The 20,151-nt window shown below is 43.5% G+C and overlaps 1 protein-coding gene across 1 annotated transcript; it reads right to left on the bottom strand.

Annotated features, from left to right (window-relative positions):
* Positions 1-3,274: 3,274 nt before the first annotated feature.
* LOC135895477 (beta-1,3-galactosyltransferase 5-like) lies at positions 3,275-5,288 on the bottom strand. Its single transcript, XM_065423588.1, has 2 exons — positions 5,274-5,288; positions 3,275-4,219 (listed from the first exon to the last, which is right to left on the bottom strand). Exons 1-2 carry the CDS (start codon positions 5,286-5,288, stop codon positions 3,275-3,277), a joined length of 960 nt encoding a protein of 319 aa, XP_065279660.1.
* Between the last annotated feature and the right edge of the window lie 14,863 nt (positions 5,289-20,151).

Raw genomic sequence — 20,151 nt, 5'->3', positions numbered from 1 at the left:
AACTTGTCCAATTAAATTCTTCAGTGAAAAATTGTGGAAGGTTGTTTGTTTTGTAATGAGGATAACCCTGAAACTGTTGTTTTAAACATTACTCTTTTGAATCTCAGGCTGGCTTGGTTGGTTTTGAGTAGTTACATAATGCACATGATATTGGTTCTGGCTCTTTAAGCAGAAGGATTATCCATTGGCTAGGCCGCTAGCCTGGGGTTCAGGAAACCTAGATTTAATACCCTGCTCTGCCACAGACTTCCTGTGTGGCCTTGGACAAGTCCCGTCTCTATGTGCCCCAGTTCCCCCTCTGTGAAATGGGTATAGCCGTACTTCCTCGCAGTGGTCTTGACAGGATAAATACATTCCAAAAGATAGTGAGATACACAGGGGCCATCTAAGTAGCTCAGAGTTTTGAGTCTGCTCAGCAGTGTGGAAGACTTATTTAGGCTCTTTTTCTCAGAGGGCAGCATTAACCTAATAAACAAGAATAACGACTGTCCTGAGAAGGTGTCTATCACATCCCAGGTGAGTGCCCTAATCACTAGGCCAGAGGGTTTTCAGCTGTGAAGGTTTGTGTGTGCATCTCTCTCTCTCTCTCCCATGAGAAGGGGGCTGATCTGGTTTACGCTCCCAACTCCAGGACAGGCTTCACAGCTATGAATGCCAAATGGCGATAGGTGCCTAACTGCCTTTGAAGGGTTCCTACTGGCTAGCTTTGGCAGCTCCCCACTCAGCTTGGTGGCTTCTGTGAATCCCTTTCTTAAGTGCCTGACTCTCTCCTGCATTGTATAGGGAGCCTGGGTGCCTAACTCAGGGCTGAGGATTCCTCTAGGTGGCAGGGTGTAGCAGCACCTAAGTCCCTTTGTGGATTTAGCCCCTGGCCTCTCTGCCTCAGTTCCCCACCAGTAAAATGGGGATAGCAGCACCCTCACCAGGGTGTTTGAGGATAAATATATTAACAATCAGGACTTGCTCAGACACTGTGTTGATATGTATTTATAGGGCGCCGAAGATGGAGAGGGAACATCCTCTTCTGTCCCTTGAAGTTCCAAGGCATCTGATTCTAAGATTCCAGTCTTAGCCTAGCTCTAGTCCTAGCAGCCTTTCCTTGGACATTTAACAATACTTTTATTGATAAGACATAGAAGTTATTTAGAAAAATAGTTTACCTTCACCTTTCCATGACACTTTCTGCAAACAGTGTAATTTTTTACCCAAATGTTTTGTACCGCAGCTACAGTGGCAGTATCATATACGGTCTACTCTGGAAATAAAGTTATCCTGTTCTTGGCCATGGGAATTATATACTTGCATTGGAAAAGAAACCTACCTCCTATTAGAGCAGTGGTTCTTAACCAGGGGTCCGGGAACCTCGGAGGCCAGGAGCAGGTTTCAGGGGGTCCATGAAGAAGGGCCAGTGTTTGACTCACTGGGGCCCAGGGCAGAAACCCGAAACCCCACCACATGCGGCTGAAGCCCAGGGCCCTGAGCAACTTAGCTTCACAGGGGCCCCTGTAGAATGGGGCCCCAGGCAATTGCCCTGCTTGCTACCCCCTAGCGCCGGCCTTGGCTTTTATATGTAGAGAACCAGTCATTGTGGCACAGGTGGGCCATGGAGTTTTTATAGCACGTTGGGGGAGGGGAGGCTCGGAAAGAAAAAGTTTGAGAACCCCTGTATTAGAGGACCTCTCCCCCAAGGTATTTTAGAGAAGGAAAGACATGACTCTTTGTTTTTAAAATAAATAACCCTTTTAGAAAAATGAATTTCAAAGCATTAGTTGCACTCTCAAGTAGAAGACAACTGGACACACAAAAAGCTGTAATAATCTTTTATTAAAATAGTATCATACATTAAGTTTTGTTAATTTGATATTAATATGTTCTATGCAAATAATGTAAAGACTGTCCTACTTTTTATATCAGCCTTAAAAAAGTTGCAGGTGCTAATTCAAGGGGAGAATAGACTCATATTTAAAACAATCACATTTTGTTACATCAAATACACTATATACAAATAGCCCTTTTGTTCATTCCGCTTTTACATATATGGCCTGAGTATAATTATAACAATTGAGGCTGGGGTTTTTAAAAGAGACTGATGGAGTCAGTACCCAAATCCCATTAATATGATGGCGGCACCTCATTCTCTTCAGCCCCTTTGACAATCTCAGCATAAAGGGAAATGTGATGTTTGAGTTTAGAATTTTGCAGTATTTACTAATTCCTCTGAATTCAAAAATACACCTTGTATTGAAGGGGGAATATAGCATGTTGAAATACATTATTTATTTACCAACTCCAATATTCTGTCAGCACTGTTGATTTTTTCTTTCCATTGGGCTCTTGATTAAGCCCTGTATGCATGATTTTAAATGTGAAATGTATAATAGAAAACTAATGCAGTGATCTTAAAGGCTCAGAAGTTAACCTATGGAACTTAAGACCCTGCTCCTGCAACAGGCTCTGAATAGGTAGATCTGTACACCTGTGCAAAGCCCCATCAACTTCAGCAGTGTAAAGGGTTTCATGCAGATGTATGTCTCTGCTCACACAGAGCTCATTACAGGAGTGTGGCCTAACCTTGTTATAATGTGTCAGGGAATGGACTTTGGACTGTAAACTTTTAATGTTAGGGAAACAGAGAAAATGATAGAGAGAACCAACTGATAGGTAAGCATTCCCTGCCTTCTGCTGACGTTACTGTAAGTGTTCGTACTGAGACAAAGCAGTTTTGTTGGCTTGTGCCCTGCATGAAAATCCAGTGTTTGCAAATAAATACCAGCAAATTTGCAGAGGGACAAGAGGTTAAAATATTTATCAGTGTCTCTTTGACTGTACAAGTCCCCAGCCTAACTTCAGTGGCCAAGTTTTGCCTGACTAAAGGCTAGGGTTACCACCTTTGAACTGCAAAAAAACCAGCACCACTCCCACCCCAGAAGACAATTCTGCACATCCTGCCCCCAGTAGCCACTTATAGTATCTAGAGAGAGAGCACATATAGATAAGATTGATAACATCATTTTCTTACTTAAGCTGTGGAAGTGGGAACACTGCAGCATCTTTAGCTGGACACAGAAACTTTTAACATTAGATATCCCAGTGTAATGTGGTGATAATAATGCAAATTTTTAGACACGTGTAAAAAAAGGCAGATTAAATTATTTTTCTGGCAACTGGCAAATCCATAAAAAAATGGCCAGGCCAGTCAAATACTGGCCAGGTTGTAACCCTACTAAAGGCTGGTCCTGTAGCTTTTTTGTGTCACTTTGTTAGCTCAGCTATTTCAGACATCTGGGCATTTTTCATCCATTGAGCTTTCCAGTGCATTCCAGTAGATCAGCAGGTCATGAGGTTTCACATGATGGCATGTCACAATTTTCTTGAAGCGACAAAGAGAGAACACAACCCTGTTTGGGAGGAATGTCTGTTCTGAATGAAGTTCCTCCAGATTGATTTTTAGTTTAGCAAGACACAGTCCTATGAAAACATCCTCCAGTTTAATAAAAGGGACACTTTCTGAAATATTATAAACCTGACTAGCAACATCAGCGGAGAAAACATAACCAGTCCCCGAACAATATGGAGGATACGTGCTTCCAGGATATTCATCTTTACTCACATACCATTTACTACATCTATTTCTTATTGGGAACGCATTCATAAGTAAAAAGCCTGTGAAGAATCTAGTACTTCTGTTTTTTCTTAAAAGGAGTTCAGTCAGGTAAAAGATATTGACAAACATATCTGAGTCAGTTTTCATCACAAACCTGGATTGATGACAAAATTTGTCAACCCATTCAATTCCCATCATTGTCTTTAAAGTCAAATTGTAATATGTGTCTATAAAATCCTTCTGGATAATGTCTCTGTAATTCTGACTTTCAGCAATAATACCAGTTTGATCATTTTGGTTCATGGTGGTTCCCAGAAGAAAATATGTCACGATGCGGTTGCCAGCAACTAGTCTGTGTTTCCCCCATGTTTGACGGATAGCCATCCTAGCTTTATTTTGGCCATGTGACGATGTCACAAGGAGTACCAGGAATGGAGGAGTCCTACTGCAGTCTATATCTGGCAACTGCAAAAAGTTTCCACTCTCTGTTATAAAAGTCAGTGACGTGACCTCTTCCTCCTTTAAACAGAATATACCGTTTTCAATCAAATACAAACAAGTAGAGGTCAATACTACAATTAAAAACAAAATCATTTTGAATCTCTTCAACTCCATCTGAAAGAAACAAAAACAAATGGTAGATTAGAAAATAATCTTGCTCCTTTGTATACCAAACCCTGTGCTATTGCTTAGGGATTTAAGGGTGTTCTCCCTTCTGTGGGACTCAGCAGAGTTTAGCCTGTCCCCCAACAAGATCAGCACAGGAAGACCCACTCATGTCAAGGGCATCCATGCAGATACGCCAGACCCATCACAGCTCTTTGCCTCCAACATGACATAGGAATATGACTATCAGAACTACACTGCCAGGAACTCTCCCACCAGCTAGTTCTCCAAGAATGCATCCCTAAAGAGAGAACTCTAAAACATCGATTGTGGGAAGCAGGCAGGAGTTTTCCACAGCCCCGATGGGTCAGGATAGTAGTAATAGCTTTATACCTTATTTCTCCATTCATTTTTGACAGGTGACCATGCCCTGAGTTCGCAAGCATGGGCCACTTAGAAGGCTAAACTAGACCACTAGTCTCTCCTTATCTCCACCCCACCATTTATAATGGGAGCTGCATATCGATTCAGAAGTTGCTCCTATGCTTTCCTCCCTTTCTGGGGTCCCTAGGGAACAGAGTTGAGGTCTTGGTGGCCATTTTGAAAAGGAACAGCAGATAAGTTGAATTGTGTTTTTCTCTTTTGTACAGTTCTGTGTTGGTTCAAATTATTAAAACACAAAAAAGGAGGACTTTGCATTTTACTTCTCTTTTTGGAGGAAAGATGTAATAAAAAAAGTTAAACAGAATAATTCATGCTTGTAACAGAAGAATATTCTTTGGTGATCTCTTAATCACTCTGATCCACTTGGTACAAAGCTTAATAGAGAGAACAAGCCAGAAGAGCCACAAAGTCTTAGTGATGATAAAATAAAACCCTTCTACATTCATAGTTTAACTCTGAGAGACAATTATAATTGAATTATTTGCATATGTATAACGGGTGTTGCCAGTATCCTTTGAAAATTGCAGTCACAAAATAAAATTTTAGAACAGCTGCGAGTTTTAGAACAAAGGGAAAAGAGGGCAGAGAGAAGAGTACATAGAGTTATTTCTTCTATGACCTTAGATAGTGCCATTCTCTAGCAGTTATTCTCAGCTCTGGATCCCTGCAGAGACACCAAGAGGTTCTTTCCTAGAATGTGGGGAAGAGAAAAAAAATGGTATTACAGAGACAGCTCTTTCTCTTTTTCCCCACGTACTCTTGATAGGGAAATTAACCTGATCTTCTAAAATTAAAGTGTTGGGCTTCTACCCATGCAAGGAATTAAAAACATACATGGTGACATATGTACAAAGGCAAGTTTACATACTTCAGAGGCGCGGGTTCCTTGGGAGCTTAATCCTCTGACTAGGATTGTTCTGTGTAGAATGTCCAAAACCACTTCAATGTCCTTCTTTTACTCAAATTCAGATATGTACGCAGAACTTAGTCTCTGTGAATAACATGAAAATATCTGGTCACTAACATAAGTGTCCTTAAAGTTCTGAATACCTGTTCTTGTAGCGAAATCCAACTCACTTTACTCACTAGAATGGTCCCATTAATTTCAAGGAGACTTCTCACATGCATAAGGCAAGCAAGATTCAGCTAGTGCTTTATTATAGTTCATCTCCAGTCTGAGGTCTTCAGTGAACTATACATTGTTCAACTCAACTCCATTGTTACTAGATAAATAGATTTATCCTCACAACAATCCTTTAAGTATCGTTAGCCCGATTATACAGACAGGGAACTGAGGCTCAGAGAGAGATTAAGGTCGTTATCCGGAAAGTTGCTCCCTGCAAATGGATCCAGGCACCTCTGTGGGGTCAGTCCAACTCAGTGGGACTCCCTGAAGGTTCAGGGGTCTGCCCACACAGACACAGTTGCAGGTGTGTGGCCTAAATATCTAAAGCTGTGGGCACATAATATTTTCCGGCACTTTGTAAAATTGTGGTTTACCCAAATTTACACAGAAAAACTGGGGGAGAGCCAGAAAGAGAATCCCCCTTTGCTGAGTTTGTATCCAATGCCTTAACCACAAGAGCATCCTTCCTGCTTACAAGTGAACAGGGGGAATCTGGAAGTTAAAAAATACTAAATATTAAACTAGGCAGCTTCCAAAACCACCCTGTTTGGGCTCATCTTTAGTTCAGTATGCTAGAGTTCTGTTAGCCTTCCTCACTGACAGCCGAGCTGCTGCTACCTTTCAGTGCCATAAAGCAGGTATTGAAATTCCTCAAACTTCCAGCTCCTCTCAATGTATAAATTTTCTGTCTTGCTCAATGCATGCACCAGTGGCATATAGCTCAGTTTGCTGCATGGGGTACATGGGAATCAGAAGGGTCACAGTGAAGTGAAAGATTGGTTATATGGTAGCATCCCTGCTCCATGCAGCCACAACTTGCTCCTTGTGCTATGGGCTATGGCTAGCCAGAAGGGGGAAGGCATCAAGGAACAGCCACTACATGTAACATGGTCCCCTAGGACTCCACTGTGAGTTACAGTGCAACTTCTTTCACAGAGAACAACTGTAATTCTTTCACCATGGCTTCACATACCACAGACGTTTGTGTGAAAGAGTGTGGGGAGCCAGCCGTTGGGCCCTTGCAAGTAGAGATGGTTGAAAACATCAATTATTTTTTGCAGGAAATTTAGAAAAATTCTCTTTGTCTTCCCTAAATTTCCTGGTTGCGGGGGAGTGGGACAGTTTTTAGTTAAAAGGTTAAAACTATGAAGCCAAAAACCAAAATATTCCATTTTCAAAACACATTTTTGGCAAAATGTTTCAGTTTTCAGTAAAAATGTTTGGTTTTCAAAAAATTAAATTTTTTTACCAAAATATATTTTCAGATTTGACCAAGATGGATTTTCATTTTGGACATAAAGCCATTTTCAACCAAAAAATAAACTTTGGCCAATTTTTTTCAGACGCGTCTACTTGCAGACCCTATTGTCATTGTTCGGGGTGGGGAAGATGACCAATGGAAGATGTCCCCAGATGTGTACGGTGTGCACAGAATTTCCTCATGGATCTTTGGGTTCTGAATGATTGCCTGGCCATACCCCTGCTGGGCTGACACATTTGCAGAGACTGCCTATGGGAGCCTGTGCTGTCTAGGTTTAGCCTCTTCAAAACCATGAATTTGTATAGGTAAAACCTCCCAGTCCACAGCATTTTGCCCAGAAAATGGAGGACATAGACCTTGCTCCTTTCCGCCATGCACCTCCCTAAGAGTCCTTCATGGGCCTGTGTACCTGCACTATTGTGAATATTTTTGAAACATTAGCTGAGGCCCATGTGCCTATACAGAGTACTGAGCCATATCTTTCAGCCTTACATGTATAACCCACACACCTCCTGGGTGTGGTGCTGTGCTCTGTCCCCTCTAGTGGCACTGAGACCACTTAGAGATTAATGAGTCTACTACAGCCATATCTAAGGGCCTTGTGGCTTTTAGCTCATGCAGTAGATGCTCATGCACTAAGCTCCGGAGACCCCATGTTCAATCCTGCTCGCCAGCACCTGGGGTCTATCAGTGTTACATGTGTGCCACAGTTAAGTGTGGTTTCCTTCAAAGTCATAACAGGATATTTTCAATATTCACCATATTAAGACTGCTTCAGGAGAAATACTCCTGGGGGAATTCTGCACCACTGCATGTGTGCAGAATTCATGTCCCCCACATATTTCTTTGCTTCCCTGAAGAAAACTGACTTTCTGACAGGGAAGCAAAGGGAAGCTGCAAGAGCAGTCACACACCACTCCCTAACTGTGCAGGTACATCGTTTCAGGCACCCGGAGCAGCCGGCGGAGAGGTAAATTATTGTGGGGCTGGAGACACCCCAGCCAGTGGCTTCTAACCTGAGCCAGGATCAGCTGCTAGTCTCATCTGGGCTGGCGGCAGGAGAGGGCAGGACTTCCTCTTTCCCTGCAAGGAGTGGCTGGGGCTGCGTCAAACCCACCCACAGAAACCTCCCCCAGCTGCAGGAAGTTCAGCATCCTCCCCTGCTTTCTGCCCCCATTGCTCCTCAGCTGTGGGGGGAGGGGTCACTGTATGGGGACCTGCTCCCCCATCCACACAACCCCCATGCATCCAGACCTCCCATACCCAGACACCCCTGCCAAGTTTCACCTGGTACATCCAGAACCCCCCTAGTCCTCCATACGCAAACCCCACCCTACTGAACCTCAACCCCTGCATCTGGAGCCCCCCTTCACCCAGACCGCCTGCCTCCAGACCCCCACCCCTGCACCCAGACCAACCCCCTGAGCTCCCTGCACTCAAACCTCCACCCTGATGCACCACCCCCTGCACCACCCTGAGCCCTCGCAGCCAGACTGCCATGCCACTGACCTCCAACTAGCTGCACCCAGACCTCCACCCCACAAAGACCCACTCCCCCAGCACCCAGACACCCCTCCACTGAGACCCCCACAACAAGACCCCTCCGCTGAGCCCCAACCACCTTCACCTGGAAGCCCCTGCAGAGTCCCATTGTCCCTGCACCTGGAACTCCACCAATGAGCCTCTGTGCATCCAAATCCACCCACACCTAGACCCCCCACACTGAGCCCCTCTACACTTGGATCCTGCCTGGTTGAGCCTGCCTGCCCCACACCTGGTGCACCTGGCACGGAGGGGCAGGGCCCCAGGGTGTTTCTGGGGCAGTACCAGGCCTTGTGCCGTGTCAGGGTCGTGTGCGGCCTCACCGCTGAGTCTGTATCTCAGGGGTGGTGGGGGGAGGCTGCAGGGTGATCTCCCACCTTTGTGCAGCCAGTGGCCTGTGCTCCCTACTGCCATGCTGGAGCCTCTGCATTTATTTATTGACAAATAAAACTTGCAGAATTTTGCAGAATTTTAAAATATTGTACGCCAAATGTTTAATTTTTTGGCGCAGAATTTTTAAGTTTTTGGCACAGAATGCCCTCAGGAGTAGAGAAAGGAGCATCTTGTGTTTAAGGCACTGAACTAGAATTCAGGAGAGATGGCTTCACTTGGTGTCCCTTGAATAGATATGTGGACAGAGTTGGCACCGGGGTTTGTTGCAGGGATTAGTTCCTGGGTTACTGTTTTTGTTGTCTGGTGTGTAATATGACACTATCATAGGACCTAGCCGCATCAGCCACACCATCAGGGGTTTGTTCACCTGCACATCTACCAATCTGATATATGCCATCATGTGCCAGCAATGCCCCTCTGCCATGTACATTGGCCAAACTGGACAGTCTCTATGGAAAAGAATAAATAGACACAAATCAGACATCAAGAATTGTAACATTCAAAAACCAGTAGGAGAACACTTCAATCTCCCTGGACACGCAATAACAGACCTAAAAGTGACAATTCTTCAACAAAAAAAACTTCAGAAACAGACTCCAACAAGAAACTGCAGAACTGGAATTAATTTGCATATATGGCCATCAAATTAGGCCTGAATAAAGACTGGGAGTGGATGGGTCATTATAAAAAGTAATTTTCCCTCTGCTGATACTCACACCTTCTTGTCGACTGTTGGAAATGAGTGACATCTACCTTGATTGCATTGGCCTCATTAGCACTACAAAAGTAATCAACTGTTGAGAATAGACCACTTCTACCTTAATGGAATTTGTCTCGTTAGCACTGACCCCCACCCCACACCTCCCACTTGGTAAGACAGCTCCCATCTTTTCATATATATACTGCTTACTATATTTTTCACTCCATGCATCTGATGAAGTGGCTTATATCCCACGAAAGCTTATGCCTAAATAAATGTGTTAGTCTCTAAGGTGCCACAAGGACTCCTCTTTGTTTTTGCTGATGCAGACTAACACAGCTACCACTCTGAAACCTGGTGTAGCAGTGTTTTTCTGCTGCATAGTCCCACGTGAACGGTTTATTTCATCCCAAATTTTGACATGTCTTGGGATGGGAGCTTAATCCCTTTAAAGGTACACTGCAAAGCAAAACCAAAGTAATTGTCTGTGCCTTTTACTGCTGCTTTGGGGTGCATAAAGATAGCCTGCAATGAAGTGCACATATCCCACACCTAGTCAGGCTGGGAAGCAAACAGGAAAAAAGAGAGCGAATTAAAAGCCTGCAATGGAAAAAGAGAAGCCATGCCCCACCTCCCAAAAAGCTGGCAGGGTTGCCAAGTAAAGGACAGATCATCAGGTTGGGGCCATTAAGACAGGGAACTATAGAAACAGAAGATTTAGAGGGGTTGACCCTTAAGGGTAAACAAATATAATACACAAACACAGCTATTGTACTCTCCTTGCTGCCTGAGGAAGCTGTGCTGGGCTAGGTGGGAGAGATATATAAATAAGTGTTTTAGCCTTTGCTTTGGAAACGTTCCAGTGGTGATCTTATGGGTGATTTCAGCTCCCCTTCGTATTACAACAATATGTACCATCATTATTGGTGTTTTCCAAAGATCTTGCCAAGCTTTCCCAGCAAACTGTGCGAAGGAGAGGATACGATGGGCTAAATTTACAAAATAACGTCGGCATTGCGAGGCGGCGGCTTGTCTACGCTTAACATGCTGCAGCCGTGCAGTTGCAGGTGCTCAGCTATAGCGCTTCAGTGTAGACAGGAGGGGTTCGGAGACATGGCAAGGGGAGGGGCCCAGAATCCAGGCTTCAGCATGAGCATAAACATCTGCACTGCTAGTTTTAGCCCTCCAGCCTGAGCTAGAGCCAGTTGACCCATTTTCGGAGACTCAATGCCGTGGGGTTTTTTTTTGGTTGGGGTGGTTTTTTTGCTGTGTAGATGTACCCATAGGCTCCGTATCCAATGAATGGAGGGAGATAGGTGCCTAAGAATAGGATTCGTAAAAAGCAGCATGCTAGGTGGCTCCCTGCCTAAGCTAGCTAATAGGAGTTGGCAAGGAGAGGGGTTTGTCCTAAGCCCTGCCCCCACAAGAGTTCGGCACCTAAGCCCAGGCTGGAAAGATGCACTTCTCTGCATAATAAAACCACCTCCAAAAGCTCTCCCGCCGGCCTAGCGCTGTCCACACCGGCGCTTATGTCGGTGTAACTTATGTCACTCAGGGGGGTGGTTTATTCACACTACATAGTACTGTAGACAGAGCCTACGCTGAATGAAGGAAATAAAAGAAAGTCACAGGAAAATTTTCCATGTTTTTGGCTTTTTGGTTTGAACTCTAGCCAGAGATTCTAATCTGAAGCCAGAGATCCCCAGGGTCTGCCTCCTGGGTCTGTCCTGAAAGACACTTTGAATTGTCAGATCACTACAACTCTGTCACTGTTAGGATTTAGAAAGTCAAACTCATTTGTGTGTATATGTTTGCTTGCTTTTGCGAACAGGGGCTGCTAACAGGGAGTTTTGCAAGGGAGTTTGGAAGGGGAGTGGGAAGGGAGCGAGGGTCCCTTGCCGGTTCTATCTGTTTCCCTTTATTCCCCTTAAAACCTATAAACCAAACTACATTCAAAACTTCTTGCTTTAAACAACCCCTTCATTAACTAGGAGACAATGCAGGCAGAAGCTCAGCTGAAGAGTGGGGGCTATCCAGCTTATTGCACTGAGTGCAGAATGTATGATTACCTGCCCTGTGGGCGGGTGGTGTATGTGTGCATTCAGTTCAAGGAGCTCCTGGCCCTCAGAGACCACGTACGGACTTTGGAGGCCAGGGTGGCGGAACTGGAGGAGCTAAGAGAGGCAGAGAGGTATGTTGATGAGGCTTTCCGGGACACTGTAGAATTGTCCCACCTCCGGTCAGACAGCCCCTGCACTGTTGAGGAGGATGAAAGGCCCAGGGAAGCAGAACAGTCAACAGGAGCAGAGGGAAACCTTCCCATTGTTGGGATGCGCCTTCCAGATGGTGCTGGGGTTGCCTCTCGCACTGAGGTTACCTCTCCGGGGCAGGGAACTCCAGTTGTTAGGAAAAGGCAGATGTTAGTAATGGGAGATTCGATCATTACAAACGTAGATAGCTCGGTTTGTGATGACTGGGAGAACCATATAGTGACTTGCCTGCCTGGTGCGAAGGTTGCGGATCTCTCGAGGCATCTAGACAGACTTATGTGTAGTGCTGAGGAGGAGCCGGTGGTCGTGGTACATGTAGGTACCAATGACATAGGGAAGGGTAGGAGAGATGTCCTGGAGGCCAAATTTAGGCTGCTAGGGAAGAGACTGAAATCCAGGACCTCTATGGTGGCATTCTCAGAAATGCTCCCAGTTCCACGCGCAGGGCCAGGTAGGCAGGCAGAGCTTCAGTCTCAATACGTGGATGAGACGATGGTGTAGAGAGGAGGGGTTTACATTCATTAGGAACTGGGGAAACTTTGGGGATGGGGGGAGCCTATACAGGAGAGATGGGCTCCACCTAAACCAAAGTGGAACCGGACTGCTGGCACTAAACATTAAAAAGGTTGTAGAGCAGTTTTTAAACTAGGAGATGGGGGAAAGCCGACTGCTGCAGAGGAGCATGTGGATTGGACGGAGACTTCTCTTAGGGGAGAGTCTAATGATAGAGAATCTCCAGCTTATAGTCAGGAGCAGAGGATGGAGGAGGATAAAGTAGGGGCCAGATCACATGATAAACATTCACATAAAAAAGAATCTGACACATCAGAAAAGGGCAGACAAATAAACAGTGACAAGTTTTTAAAGTGCTTGTACACAAATGCTAGAAGTCTAATTAATAAGAGGGGTGAACTAGAGTGCCTTGTGATAAAGGAGGATATTGATAGAATAGGCATCACAGAAACCTGGTGGACTGAGAGCAATCAATGGGACACAATCATTCCGGGGTACAAAATATATCGGAAGGACAGAACAGGTTGTGCAGGGGGGGGAGTGGCACTATATGTGAAAGAAAATGTAGAATCAAATGAAGTAAAAATCATAAGTGAATCCACATGTTCCATAGAATCTCTATGGATAGAAATTTCATGCTCTAATAAGAATATAACATTAGGGATCTATTATCGACCACCTGACCAGGACAGTGATAGTGATGATGAAATGCTAAGGGAAATTAGAGAGGCTATCAAAATTAAGAACCCAATAATAGTGAGGGATTTCAATTATCCCCATATTGACTGGGAACATTTCACTTCAGGACGAAATGCAGAGATAAAATTTCTCGATACTTTAAATGACTGCTTCATGGAGCAGCTGGTACGGGAACCCACAAGGGGAGAGGCAACGCTAGATTTAGTCCTGAGTGGAGCACAGGAGCTGGTCCAAGAGGTAACTATAACAGGACCGCTTGGAATTAGTGACCATAATACAATAGCATTCAACATCCCTGTGGTGGGAAGAACATCTCAACAGCCCAACACTGTGGCATTTAATTTCAAAAGGGGGAACTATGCAAAAATGGGGAGGTTAGTTAAACAGAAGTTAAAAGATACAGGGACTAAAGTGAAATCCCTGCAAGCTGCATGGACACTTTTTAAAGACACCATAATAGAGGCCCAACTTCAATGTATACCCCAAATTAAGAAACACTGTAAAAGAACTAAAAAAGAGCCACCGTGGCTTAACAACCATGTAAAAGAAGCAGTGAGAGATAAAAAGACTTCCTTTAAAAAGTGGAAGTCAAATCCTAGTGAGGCAAATAGAAAGGAGCATAAACGCTGCCAAATTAAGTGCAAGAGTGTAATAAAGAAAAGCCAAAGAGGAGTTTGAAGAACGGCTAGCCAAAAACTCCAAAGGTAATAACAAAATGTTTTTTAAGTACATCAGAAGCAGGAAGCCTGCTAAACAACCAGTGGGGCCCCTTGATGATCAAGATACAAAAGGAGCGCTTAAAGACGATAAAGTGTTTGCGGAGAAACTAAATGGATTCTTTGCTTCAGTCTTCATGGCTGAGGATGTTAGGAAGATTCCCAAACCTGAGACGGCTTTTGTAGGTGACAAATCTGAGGAACTGTCACAGATTGAAGTGTCACTAGAGGAGGTTTTAGAATTAATTGATAAACTTAACATTAACAAGTCACCGGGACCAGATGGCATTCACCCAAGAGTTCTGAAAGAACTCAAATGTGAAGTTGCGGAAGGAACTATTAACTAAGGTTTGTAACCTGTCCTTTAAATCGGCTTCTGTACCCAATGACTGGAAGTTAGCTAATGTAACGCCAATATTTAAAAAGGGCTCTAGAGGTGATCCCGGCAATTACAGACCGATAAGTCTAACGTCGGTACCGGGCAAATTAGTCGAAACAATAGTTAAGAATAAAATTGTCAGACACATAGAAAAACATAAACTGTTGAGCAATAGTCAACATGGTTTCTGTAAAGGGAAATCGTGTTTTACTAATCTATTTGAGTTCTTTGAAGGACTCAACAAACATGTGGACAAGGGGGATCCAGTGGACATAGTGTACTTAGATTTCCTGAAAGCCTTTGACAAGGTCCCTCACCAAAGCCTCTTTCATAAATTAAACTGTCATGGGATAAAAGGGAAGGTCCTTTCATGGACTGAGAACTGGTTAAAAGACAGGGAACAAAGGGTAGGAATTAATGGTAAATTCTCAGAATGGAGAGGGGTAACTAGTGGTGTTCCCCAAGGGTCAGTCCTCGGACCAATCCTATTCAACTTATTCATAAATGATCTGGAGAAAGGGGTAAATAGTGAGGTGGCAAAGTTTGCAGATGATACTAAACTGCTCAAGATAGTTAAGACCAAAGCAGACTGTGAAGAACTTCAAAAAGATCTCACAAAACTAAGTGATTGGGCAACAAAATGGCAAATGAAATTTAATGTGGATAAATGTAAAGTAATGCACATTGGAAAAAATAACCCCAACTATACATACAATATGATGGGGGCTAATTTAGCTACAACAAGTCAAGAAAAAGATCTTGGAGTCATCGTGGATAGTTCTCTGAAGATGTCCACGCAGTGTGCAGAGGTGGTCAAAAAAGAAAACAGGATGTTAGGAATCATTAAAAAGGAGATAGAGAATAAGACTGAGAATATATTATTGCCCTTATATAAATCGATGGTACTCCCACATCTTGAATACTGCGTACAGATGTGGTCTCCTCATCTCAAAAAAGATATACTGGCACTAGAAAAGGTTTAGAAAAGGGCAACTAAAATGATTAGGGGTTTGGAACGGGTCCCATATGAGGAAAGATTAAAGAGGCTAGGACTCTTCAGCTTGGAAAAGAGAAGACTAAGGGGGGATATGATAGAGATATATAAAATCATGAGTGATGTGGAGAAAGTGGATAAGGAAAAGTTATTTACTTATTCCCATAATACAAGAACTAGGGGTCACCAAATGAAATTAATAGGCAGCAGGTTTAAAGGAAGTTCTTCTTCACGCAGCACACAATCAACTTGTGGAACTCCTTACCTGAGGAGGTTGTGAAGGCTAGGACTATAACAGCGTTTAAAAGAGAACTGGATAAATTCATGGTGGTTAAGTCCATTAATGGCTATTAGCCAGGATGGGTAAGGAATGGTGTCCCTAGCCTCTGTTTGTCAGAGGGTGCAGATGGATGGCAGGAGAGAGATCACTTGTTCATTGCCTGTTGGTCCACTCCCTCTGGGGCACCTGGCATTGGCCACTGTCGGTAGACAGGATACTGGGCTAGATGGACCTTTGGTCTGACCCGGTACGGCCGTTCTTATGTTCTTATGTGCTTATGCTTTAACCTGTAAATAACTCTATTTCTTTTTTCCTAGTTAATAAACCTTTAGGTTGTTTATAACAGGATTGACTACAGGCATTGTTTTTGGTGTAAGATCTAGGATACCCTTTGATCAAGTGACTGGTCTCTTGGGACTGGAAGCAACCTGAATGTGCTGTGATTTTTGGTGTAAGTGGCTATTTATCACTAAGTCCAGTTTATCTGGGTGGCAAGATACACCGGAGAGTCTAAGGGGACTGTCTGTGACTCCATGGTAAGACTGTTCTAGTGATCCAGGAGTTCACATTTGTCACTGGCTTGGTGAAATCTAATTATACAACACACCATCAGCTTGGGGTGTCTGCCCTGTTTTTGACAGCCTGAGGTGAGCATTCACAGTCATGAGACACTCCAGACAAAGACAATGGTGTTTCCCATGCTCATAGTGCAGGTTTTCTTGATCCTTTAACCTGTCCAATTTTTCCATTATTTTTTTACAATTGCTGTTTAATATATTGTATTTGGTTTAAACTCAGTGTAGTGGTCACTGGGCCTGGGAAGTGGTTGGCGAGGAGAGAGTACCCCAGAATGGGGACACTCTAGCCACTGTCCTGAGCGGCCCAGGATGAAACTGGGGGTTAAGCCACCCAGGGATCCTGGGCCCAGCCTTATCAGGGTTACAAGGACTCTGCCGCATAGGACAGAGAAAAAGAAGTCCTCAAGGTCAGGCAGGCATCTCAGTAAAGAGAGTTGGGGCAGGGACTTGGACCCTTGTGCCATCCGATTCCATCGGGGTAGTATAGAAGCCAGGAAGGTTCCCTACTTTAGCAGTACCATTCCCCTCAAGAGTGATGAGGAAACTGAGGTACAGGAATGTGTGTAGCTGTTTATTACTTTGTCTAGATCTGTATACTTCTTGTGCTAGATAAAGACTGATTGGTTTTTAGAACACCTACAAAGTCTGTGTGTTCAGTTATCACGTGTCCCTAAGAATGTAAACTGTAAACCAGAGTAATCACAACGTTGGAGCTTTGGGGAAAAGTTGTGCTTAAGCTACTGAGAAGTCTGGGGTTGTCAGCACTGGTCCTGGGGGCCTAATGCAGATGGGTTCCATGTTGATGAAGGGGTAACATGATCGAGAGCCTATGTCCAGGAAGTGTTCCAGAGAGGCCAAGAAAAAAGAGAGCGCTGCTTACCCAGACCATGAGAAATGTAACAGCACACAAGTCTAACATGTTAGGACCCAAACGCAGCAACCTGGTGTAGTTCTACGAGGGCGCTGTGACACCTTTGTACACCCACATATAATGCCCTGGGCATTGTTTCCTGTTAAATATAGCTTTACAATGTTCTATTTATACGTTTAAAGGAATTGACCCTCTAGAAAAGGTGTTCTGTTAAACCAAAGGGAAAATTGAAGATTGTCATCTGACTTGGAAGCACTTCCTTTAGGCCCTCTTAATTATTACATTTATTTATACTGTACCAGAGGTGTAAGGTTGGCGGGCATACAGGATCAGGGAAAATATTCCAGCCATAGGGAGAGGAGTTACAGTCTGGAGTCCTTGTGAGAAAAGGAGACTAAAAATGTCAATTTAAAAAAATATTCTACTCAGTTATTCTGATGCAAATCTGGAGTAATGCCCCTGAATTCAGTGGAGTTACTTTAGATTGGCACTAGTGTTACTGAGATCAGAACATGGCCTAATGAGCCAGCTACATCGCCTTTGTGTGCTTTGGAGAACTTATTTCCCCCTCTCTGTAGTAAAAGATAAAAAACTAACAAGAGACTCAAAAGTCTTATGACACAAAAAGTAGAAGTCTGTTGTTAAATATCAAACAGAAGGGCAGGTCCTCATCTGATGTAAATCAGCGTTGCTCTGTTCACCCCAGTTTACACTAGCTGAGGATCTGAATTAAAATGGGGTTACTATTTACTACAGAAAGTGTCTGTCTACTTTTGTTTTTTTCTTACATGGAAAAACTCAAAAAACTTTCATTGGGGCCAAGAGCTACCAGTTCTCCTCTATCCACTATCTATTGAATGGAGCCAAAATGTCAATACAAGGTTCATAACTGTGTGTTAATTTAGGGATAGAATTTCTGCAGAATTCTTCATTGTGCAGTGGTGCAGAATTCCCCCAGGAGTAATATGGATTAGATGCTTGTGTGAATAACAAATAATCCTCAAAGAAGATTTTTTAACAATCAAGACTTTGGAAGGGCCTCATGGTATAAACCAACCTCTAACTAGTAGGAGCTAGGAAAAATCATTCCCTATGGGCAAATTATTCCATAACAACGTAGTGTCAGGTTCTTGCAATTTCCTCTGAAGCATCTGGTGCTGGAGACAGGATACTATACTAGACAGATCCTTGTCTAATCTGGCATGGCAATTTCTGTATTCCTACTGCCTAACCCAAAACCCACTGAAGTCAATAGGAGTTTTTCCATTTACTTCAATTGGCTTTGGATAAGGCCCCTAGTGTATTCTTCATATTCACACTTGAAATTATCACGTCTCTTTCAAAATTCTATAGCACTTCATTACAACAGCTGAAAATAACTATATTAAACAGACATACGTAATATAGCAGAGTTTAGGACATACTGTACAGTACGGTGTCAAGTATCAGGGGGTAGCCGTGTTAGTCTGTATCTACAAAAACAACAAGGTGCCACCAGACTCCTTGTTGTTACTGTACAGTACGTATTCAAGAACCAGGGTCCTGTAAAGACTCCCATACTAATGTAAGATTCCCAAGAACTTGGCGGCTTTTGTAGCTTAAAGGTGATAGTACTGCACTGTCTCTTATGGTGATAGCTGCATTAAATTCTTTATGACATGTAATATTGCTCTTAAAACAGCACTTGTCCCTTTTGAGCTTTGTGTTTACTATCTTTTGGTGAGTAGGATGTTAGCAATATCCGTGTTCTCGTTACCTTATCGTCTGAGATTGCATCACCATGTGCCATAAACTTAACACATTTCACATTGTATATAGTGGTACAGCTCTCTCTCTTTTTAACTGACCTGTGTGCAGACAGTCAACTGCATTGGATTTCCATAACTAAGTATGTGGCCGATAGGATCAGCCTTTAGTGTATTGTTCTAATGTTCTGGAGTGTTCGCAATTCAAAACAAGCTTCCGAGTTGTTTCTTTACTTGCCATAACCCAGAGGACTAAAGTTAATGTGATTAGCTTTATACAAAGACTAAATAATTTGCTGTTAAACTTGCAGGGTCCAAGCACATAGGTAAACATAGGCATAGGCGCCAACTCCATAGGTGCTCTGGGGCTGGAGTAACCATGGGGAAAAAATAGTGGGTGCTCGGCACCCACCAGCAGCCCCATGGATCAGCACCTTTCCCCCTCTCCCAGCGCCTCTCACCCGCCAACAGCCCTGCTGATCAGTTCCTCCCCATCCCTCCCACACCACGGATCAGCTATTCAGCAGCGTGCAGGAGGCACTGGGGGGGGAGATGAGGAAGAGCAGGGGCAGGAAGAGGCGGGGTTGGGGCAGGAGGAGGCAGGGCACGGATCGAGCAGCCCCCGGGAACAGAGGAAGTCGGCACCTATGAACATAGATATGACCAGGGAATAGAGTTTATGCAGAGAGACACAGTAAGGACTTGAGTCAAGTTAGTAATAATAGTTCTCTTTTTCTAGCTACATAGGGTCAAATTAAACACTTACATAAGTAGTCCCTTTGAAGTCAGTGGAACCACTCATGTGTGTAAAGTTACACACAGATAACTCTTTGAAGGATCAGGCCCTGACAGTAGCAAACAATGACATTTTATGCTTTGTGTGTGTTATTTTTTGTCTGCACCTAGTTGGATACAAAAATCAGTTTAGTAGGTTGCACATCTTCTGTGAGTCAGAAGAGCTGGATTCTATTCTTGGCTGTGCCACTGGCTTGTTCTGTGACACTGGGTAATTCACGTAACCATCCTGGGTATTAATTTCGCTATCTGTAAAATGCTTTGAGATTTTTTGATGAAAAGTACTATCTATGGGCCAAAGTTTATTTTTAATATTGAGAAATGAATGGCTAAAAAGTCCGCATAGGAAAAATATTTATACCATTTCCGTCTCACTTTTTGAAGATTAAGAAAACAAAACAAACTACTTATATAGGGCTCGATTCTGCTACTTTTATTCATACTGAATAGCACCTTCTGCTATCAGCAGTCTCATTGCAATCACTGGGACTGCTTGCAGAGTACTTTTTTCAGTTGTGGTTTTGTTTTTCAAACAAAGGATAAAACTGTGTCATAAATGTTTATATGGCTGTAAATATATAAAAACCCACTATTTAAAACAAAGATGAAATTACATAACAATGGCTGTGCTCTCC

This window comes from Emys orbicularis, chromosome 1 (assembly GCF_028017835.1).
Source record: "Emys orbicularis isolate rEmyOrb1 chromosome 1, rEmyOrb1.hap1, whole genome shotgun sequence".
Lineage (NCBI taxonomy): Eukaryota > Metazoa > Chordata > Testudines > Emydidae > Emys > Emys orbicularis.
Note: the sequence above shows the minus strand (reverse complement) of the source record. Positions and strands in the feature narration are given on the sequence as shown.